General features: G+C 53.5%; 1 protein-coding gene across 1 annotated transcript in view; it reads left to right on the top strand.

Annotated features, from left to right (window-relative positions):
* Positions 1 to 3,003: 3,003 nt before the first annotated feature.
* LRGUK (leucine rich repeats and guanylate kinase domain containing) overlaps positions 3,004 to 8,074 on the top strand; it is an 87,435-nt gene continuing 82,364 nt past the window's right edge. Inside the window, exons 1-4 of the mRNA XM_075925630.2 lie at positions 3,004 to 3,285; positions 4,785 to 4,892; positions 6,221 to 6,302; positions 7,592 to 7,692. Of these exons, the coding sequence (XP_075781745.2) occupies positions 3,022 to 3,285; positions 4,785 to 4,892; positions 6,221 to 6,302; positions 7,592 to 7,692 (555 nt within the window). The 5' untranslated portion in view covers positions 3,004 to 3,021. The remainder of the gene's footprint in view (positions 3,286 to 4,784; positions 4,893 to 6,220; positions 6,303 to 7,591; positions 7,693 to 8,074) is intronic.

The raw sequence follows: 8,074 nt of genomic DNA, 5'->3' as shown, positions 1-8,074 counted from the left end.
CAAGACTCTTAGATGTCAGCTGGGTCAGTTTTTCACAGCTGCCCTTTGCCAGTGCTGGTTGGAAGTAGGGTTTCCAGGTATCTGGTTAAAAGGGGACATGTCAGAGTCTGTGCTGAATGGACATTGAAAGTCCGGTTATCCAAATATCCTAATCCTGCCAAGAAGATTCCTGAGGGAGACTTCAGTGGCAGCTACAGGGGACGTCTTACTCCCTGTGGCGGGAGCGCAGGCTGAGTAGGGGGCTGAGGAAGGGGAGCGCCCGCAGATTCACTGGCCACAGCGGGTGAGGAGAGGGCAAGCTCTGAGCATGGTAGAAAGGCTGTGGGAAGGGAGATGGCAGCCTGCTAGCTCCGGGGGGTGGATGTCAGGTTGGGGAGGGGGTATTTGGAGAGCAATCTCTGGCCTTGCTCCACTCACCCCCAGCCCACTGCAAAGGGACCTGAGCTCAGTGCACCGTACAGGGTCGCCTTCTGCCAATCCCGGCTCTGTGCATCGTGTGATCACCACCTAGGTAGGAACCGAGCCGTCCCTCGGGGCCGTTCCCTGGGAACTCAGGTGCCTGCTCGCTCTGGACCGCCGAAGTTGATAGGTGCCAGCGCTTTGCAGCCAGCCTCCCCCAGCTGCAGCCAAGGTAGCCTGGGAACTAGGGCCCCGAGAGCCCCTCGCCATGGGGTGAGGGGGAATCCGGAGTGGAGGCTCGTTAAACCCCTTTGAAGAAGTGGGGAGACTCCAGAACCAATATATGGGCCTGGCCCTAGGGCAAGGTGAGCCTTGGGCCCCGCACTTTCGGGGCCCCGCTCTGCTGAGTATTCACCATCCCCTGGCTGGGCCCAGGGCCCTGCTCCCAGTGTCCTGCCTTGGGCCCTGCAAACCCTTTGGCCGGGCCTGCCAATATGCTCTGTTTTCTGGAGCCAGACCGGGTGAGCAGGTCACGGCTGCTTGGGGGGGCTGGTTACAGGCAAAGAGGCAAGTTCTCCAGATAGAGATAAGCAGCCCCCTGCCCCTAGTTCCACGCCCCCGGACGGGCAGGGAATGCCTGGGCGTGTTTGGGACCAGCCCTTGCCTCAGTGCTGGAGGCCCGGAGGAGCTGGGAGTCAGGGCTCCCGGGTTCTCTCCCTGGATGTGGGCAGGGTTCCTGGGTTCTAGTCCCAGCTCTTCCACAGACTTGTGTGACTTGAGAGAGTGGTTTACGTGGAGAGCCTCTCCTCCGCTGCCTACAGTAACTTGTGGGCCAGGGAGACTGACGCAGTCCCTGTGGGCTGGTCATGGGGCAGGGGTGGAGAGGAGAGGGCAGGACTTTGGGGGAATGGCCTAGAGTTGCCACCTTTCCATAATTAGCCCAGTGTCTCTCAGAATTGGCATCAATCTCCAGGGGAATTTAATTTTAAGAAAATGACATTACTTCACGTTGGAGGGGAAAAAAGCTTCCCAGTAGCTTTTGCCAGAGTGGGCAACCCTAGCAGGACTTCCAGGGGAGGGGGCAGAGCAGGGCCGTTCAGTTGTTAGAAATTGGAAAGTTGGGAACCCTTGTGGCAATCCTCAACTTTGTGACCTCCCAGCTGGAGACCAGGACCTGGCAGGTAGGCCATTTCTCCAGATTTTAAGCCAGAACGTCCTCTTTGTCTAAGGCTGGGTTGTCTATTGTATTTTGTCAATGTCCACACTTCTGCGTCAAGGTCCAGACTCCGGAAAAAATAACCACAAAATGGACAAATAAAAAAGATTTCAGGGTCAGTTCAAAACCGGCCGAGGGGTCTAGATTTGGCCTGTCCCCCACCTATTGAATATCCCTGGTCTGCGATTTATCTCCCCCCTCAGGTATTGGACGAGTAACACCAAGCAGGATGCCCTGTCCACTTGACCTCACAGGCACCACGTGTGGGGTCAGCCAGCGAGGGCTAGGGTTACCAGGTAGCTTCAGAAAAAATACCTGGCACACTTGACGGGGAGGGGGGGAGCGGAAGGGACCAGCTGGGAGCGGAACGGGGCTGGCCAGGGGTGGGGGTTGGGGGCAGCGGGGCTGGCCAAGGGAGATCCGGGGGGCTGGCAGGAAGCAGGGCTGGTCGGGGGGGAGGGGAGGTTGGGGGCAGTGGGGCTGGCTGGGGGAGATCAGGAGGAGGAGAACCGGCCAGCAGGAAGCAGGGCTGGTCGGGGGGGGGAGAGGTTGGGGGCAGCGGGGCTGGCTGGGGGAGATCAGGAGGAGGAGAACCGGCCGGCAGGAAGCAGGGCTGGTTGGGAGGGTTGGGGGGAGTGGGGCTGGCCGGCGGGGAGAGCAGGGGTAAGAGAACTGGCCGACAGGGAGCGGGACTGACCCAGGCACGTGCAGATCCCAGGGCGCTGTCCCGCGCACGGTCCCGGCAAAGCCCTTGCGAGTCCGGCTACGGCTCCACCACGCGCTTGCCCAGCGCTCAGGAGCAGGGACAGGGCTTCCCCTCCTCCCCAAGGCATCAGGCGCAACCAGAGGCTCCCAGCGCCCATCGCGCCCCCTTCCAACCACTCCCCCCACCCCCCGGGCTCCCGTCCGGTGCCCAGCCGGAAAACCAGAAAATCGGGGACGTTGCAGGTGTCGGGTATTTTCTGAATGTTTTTCACCAGACCCCAAAACCAGACTGTCGGGGTGAATGGGGGCCCCTGGCGCCCCTACGGGGCAGGGTCCTGCTATGGGGGGCGGGGTGATGCTGCCGCCCTAAGTCCCAGAACAGTCTGTGGTCAGCAGCTGCAGCAGGACCCAGCCCCTGGTACCAGGGCAGGACCCAGCCCCGCCCCCCGCCAGGGAGCAAGGGCGGCCACGTGCTTTTCCCCCCAGGCTGGGCGAGAACTACACCTCCCAGCATGCCTTGCCGGCCCTCCCCCTGCGGCGCCCCCCCTCGGAGAACTACACCTCCCAGCATGCCTTGCCGGCCTTCCCCCTGCGGCGCGGCGCCTCGGAGAACTACATCTCCCAGGATGCACCACTCCCCCACTTGCTGGCGCCCCGGCCGGCCGGCGCCCCGTCTCCTAGGCAACGGGCTGGTACACAAGATGGCGGCAACGTGGTCCCGGTCAGGAAGCCGCCGAGTCTCAAGCACCAGCACACTCGCCCCTCCCCCCACCCTTTTGCCGCCCTCCCCGCCCCCCGTGGCCGAGCGAGGGGGCGGGCAGAGCGGCTCGGGGGGGCGGCCCCCCTCCCACGCCCGGCTCCCCCTGGGGCCGGCGCCGCCTGGGGCCGGGCCCCGCCTCGGGCAGCCGGAGGACTCGGACTCGGACTCGGACTCGGACCTGGGCCTGGCGCCGCAGCCCGTGGAGGTTCAGCTCGGTCCCCGCCCCCCGCAAGGGGGCACCGGCTCGGCGGGGGGGGGGGGGGGTTTGTGGGGACGCCCCCGCCGGGTCCATCTTGGCGTCGGGCTGGAGCCGGGGGGGGAGCCCCAACGTCACAGCGCAGCGGGGGCCACGCCCCATCTCGCCCCCCCTCCCGGAATGGGGGGGGCTGGCCGAGCCCTCCCTCGGGGTCGCTGCCGGGGGGGGCGCTCGTGGGTTTTCACCCCCCCCCACCCTGTGTCAATGTGGCGCTGGAACAGCTGGAGTGAGGGTGCTGAGCTGCCCCCCCCACCATTGTCTGCGCCCCCCCCCCCCCCCAGCATCCCCCAGCATGTCTGAGACCCAGCGCTGCAGGGGATGCCCCAAGCCCGGGCTGCTGCAACCCCCCCCCCCCCTCCTTATTCCCCACGCCTGTGCTTGTCACCAGGGGCACAAGAGAGGCTCCGTTTATTCCTGCCGCCCTCCCGGCTTCCCCTGGGTTGCTTCCATCAGCAGGGATCGGGTGTGTTTCCCTCTGCACTTGTCCCGATCTCTGCCAGAAAGGGGCAGGCTGGCTTGGACATTGCTGAATTAATGCTGGACAGCAGAGGCACCTCAGTGTGGCTGAGTGCAGGACATGTGCCCAGCCTTGACGCTCAATAAGTTCCCAGGGCGAGGTGGATTTGTTTGGTTTCATCTGTCTCTAATATGCCCCTCACCGCGGCATTGTCCCTTCATATTTTTAATCATGTCTTCAATATCTCTCTAGCATGATCCGCTCTAATATCTCTATCGAGCCAATTGCTGTAGTAGGTGCTAGGATTCGCATTATTACGCTTTGATAAATTATTTGTCTTGGTCCCTGGAACTGAGATCATTGTGTGGCTTCTCCAAACTCCTAGGAATTTCACAACTCATTGGCTTATTTTCTCATTAAATCTGTGCGCTGGTTCACTAGTGCCATCTGTTAACCACCCCCTTGGCAGAGGACTTGCTGGTTTGTGAAAAGGATTTCACATCAGTCAGGCAAAAAGAAATGGAGTCTCTGAATGTGTTAATTTTTGAGAACTCAGCTTGAAATATTTGAGATCTGATTTGCAGGGGAGCTGAGCATTCATAACCCAATTGAAGTCAAAGGGAGGCGCATGTGCTTGGTGTCTTTGCAAACCAAATCATTTCTAAAGTCGAGCATCAGAAATGAGAAAACGAAATGGCCCCTTTTGAAAATGTTGACCTCGGGCTTTTCTGCTGCCTATGTGAGAGTTTGGAGCTAGCGTACTGCATGCTCCTATTTGTAATTTTGAATGCTAAAGTTATATCCAATAATAATTTATTTCTCTTGGTGTCTAAAGCTATTTCAAAAGGTGCTACACTAGGCTGATGAGGCTGGTACGAAAACCTGTTTTCTGTCCTGATTTGGATCCCATGCAATTCCAGTGACTTCAGTAGGACTGAACAGTGTAAAATGTGGTCTCTTACGTCTACCTAAATGTGGCTCTGTCTTGCAGGAGCATTTTGATGGGGTACTGGATGAAGATACTGTGGCTGAGGCCCTGTACAAACTGGGGCGTTCAGCCCCTGGCACCAAGTTTGTTTATCTTAATCTGTCACTTTCAGTGAGTACAACCAAAGAACAAACCTCTTTCAGCAGAGCCATCATTGTGATGTAGTTCTCTGCTCATAAGGGTTGACATATGCTAAATTTCACTCTTAAGAAGAGACGGCTTGTTTGGCAAGATGTGTCCTTTTTTTTTTCAGGAGGCAGGGGCAACTTGGTCACCTCTTGTAGTTAACACTTCTGGCTCCTGTATTGGAGACCGTTGGAAGGCTGTGACTTCACTCCTTCCCGATCTGTATCAGTCCCACTTTGTTTTCTACTAGGAACAGCAGTAGCTGTAGGAGGCAGGATTTCTATTTACTTTGTCTCCAGGGTAATTTCCTGCTCCTGTTCTGTGTGTGCGTGGTGGGGGTGGGGGTGGGGGTGGTAATCCCCTTGGAATACAGCCTGCAGCATAACTCTGGTGGGAAGCAATTGCTGCTGTCCAAGAAGATTAGCAGAGTTGAATCTGGTTAAAGATGACATGCCACAGATTCCTCTTGTATGCAGCCTGATGTTGTGGCATTCCTTTGGAAGCAGCCATGTCTCGCGATTGTATTTTTGGTTTTTGTGGGGTTTTTTTTTACTTTTTTCCTCATTTGTGTCTATTTTAGGTGTAAATAGACATTGTTCTATGTAAACGTAATCTGGTGGGGCTCAGATCCCAGCATCCAAAGGAAGGAAGCTGTGGGTGTCTCATCAACACTTCCTCCTACAGCTTGAAACTCTCTTAACCGGGATTCTCTGGTCTAGCAACATCCATGGTCCGGCACGGATGTTGCAAGGCCAGGGTATCCCGGTAGAGGGCGAGCAGTAAGGATCCCTGCAGGGCTGGCAGGGCAGTGAGCTGCCCACCCGGAGCTGATGGCGAGGCTGCTCAGCGCATGGCAGCGGGGCTGCCCAGTGGGGTTGGGAGCCCCAGTACGAGACCTCTGCGCTGCTACCCAGGGAGTCTCGGCAGTGTGTGGGGCTGCTCAGGAAGCCCCGATGCTCAGTGTTGCCTATGGAACCCCCGGTACACATGGCTGTCGGGAGCCCCAGTGTGTGGTGCGCACAGCTACCTGGAGCCCCAGCGCTGGGCTGCCCGGCAGAGCCACAACAGCAATAGCTGCCCATTGGGATGGCAGGGCGGTGGGGAGCCGGTTGGGAGGCCAGCAGCGGAGCCAAGGGAGCTGGTGGCAGAGGTCCAAAAATCACCTCCCCTGGTCCGGCAAAATCCCTCATCTGGGCCCAGATAGGTCCTGAGGGTGCCGGACTAGAGAGGTCCAATCTGTACTGTGTCTCTGAAGAGAGCAGGGTGTGGTTACCCAGCGAGTTATTAAAGCTGCTTTGCTTTTATTTTCCCAGGGGCGTAATTTAAGTGACATTAGCATTCTCTCCAGATACATTCACCTAGAGAAGTTGCAGCTTTCATACAATACAATCAATGGTATGTAGTAAGTGCTCTAGTAAACGCTTGGGTTGTAAAATTATTTAAGATGAAAAATGCAGTGTTCTGTGCAGCTTTAATATCACAAAACTCTGTCTATGGATTAATGGCATTGCCAGTCCCACACTGCAGAGTGATACAATAGCTAGGTCTCCTTGAGAATAATATACTAATGGTACTTATCCTGTGGCACCAGCGTATGCTAGGCAACATGAAAGTAAAATTTACTGTCCCGTTTATTATTTGGATATAAAGTGCAAACAGCCAGATTAGTGCAGAGTTAGGGTTGAGATTTTACACATGCAAATATCAGAATATATAAAGTGATGTGTGTGACAGCTATTTCAGTTTTGGGGTTTCTCTTCAGCAAAGATTTCCTACTGGGGTTGAAGTATACAGAATTGTGTGCTGCCTTTCTGATGATCACAAATGAGAATAGGATGAAACTCACCAAACTCACAATCAGGTCTCATGTCATTTTATTTTGTGTTTGCACAGCGCCTATCACAATGAGCCCGAGGCTATGACTGAGACCTCCAGGCACTACAATAATGCAAATAATATTAAATAAGGTCTGTGAAGTAACCTGCTGTGTCATATAGCTTCTGCCTTAGTATTTATACATTTGGAGAGCTGGAGGTGAATGCAACTCTGTGACTGTCACAACCTCCTTGTGCCCATTTTACATTTTACCAAGTAGCTGCTTGAACGGAACAGGACCCTTCTCCCAAGAGATAATTGCTCCTTTCTTGACCCTTTTAAGACTCTGCCTTTTAAAAATCATTGCTAAGATCTAAATTAAAAAATTGCATACGATGCCGTTTTGGATATCACTTTGGCATGAGTGGTGATGTGTGAAAGATGGATTGATTTGTGAGGGATTTAAAAAGGTAAGTTTTCAGTCTTGCCTGAGACTAAAAAGCCTAAGTCACTTTTGAAAAAAAATGGAATTTAGGTTCCTAAACCACTAATACTTTTTTGAGGATTTTACCTTAGGCAATAAAGTTAAATTAGGATGATTGAAAATTAAATCAATTTTAAATAATGGAGTTTGATTTAGGAATTGGTCATTTATTGTGTCTTGAGTTGTACAGAAACTATCTTTTGTGTAGGGAGAGGTGCTAATACATTTGATTACTGTGTGCCAAGCCTTGCTCTGTGTCTTGCATGGTTTACAATTGTTTTTTTGCCTCCTAGGGGGTGAAATTGGTATATTACACTATAACCTTGTAATCTTTGTATTTCCCAGTGTATTATTTTACTTCATTTGGTATTTCCCTTTGTTATAGACCTGTCTTGTGTCAGCCACATGCCTTACTTACTGGAACTTGATGCTTCCAATAATGAACTTACTACATATTTCAATTTCACGCCACCTAAAAATCTCAAGGTATGTTGTGAGAAATGTCCTGTCAGGTTTGAATTCAGAGAGACCTTTCAAATGTAATTTAGTTTCTGTATTATGCCAGGCAAAGAGATCAAACTTCCTTCGTCTCCTAGGCATTCATCTTATACTGGTTGCCATTTAAAAAAAATAATTACATCTCTCATTTGGTTTCACATACCTGAACCCCAAACACTATAGCATTTTACACAATTTGTTGTACTGGTTAAAATTCTGCCAACGGAATCAAATCTTGAATGGAATCAGTTCCCACCTTTCACATTGACTGGTACCAATCAGTACTGAGAGAGATGTATATGAAGAATAGTCATATACAGTTCTGTTTTCTCTGCAGTTCTTTTCATATAGGCCACTGTGGGTTACAAAG

This window comes from Pelodiscus sinensis, chromosome 1, assembly GCF_052426305.1.
Source record: "Pelodiscus sinensis isolate ZL-2025 chromosome 1, ASM5242630v1, whole genome shotgun sequence".
NCBI lineage: Eukaryota > Metazoa > Chordata > Testudines > Trionychidae > Pelodiscus > Pelodiscus sinensis.
This window is presented reverse-complemented; position numbering and strand designations above follow the sequence as displayed.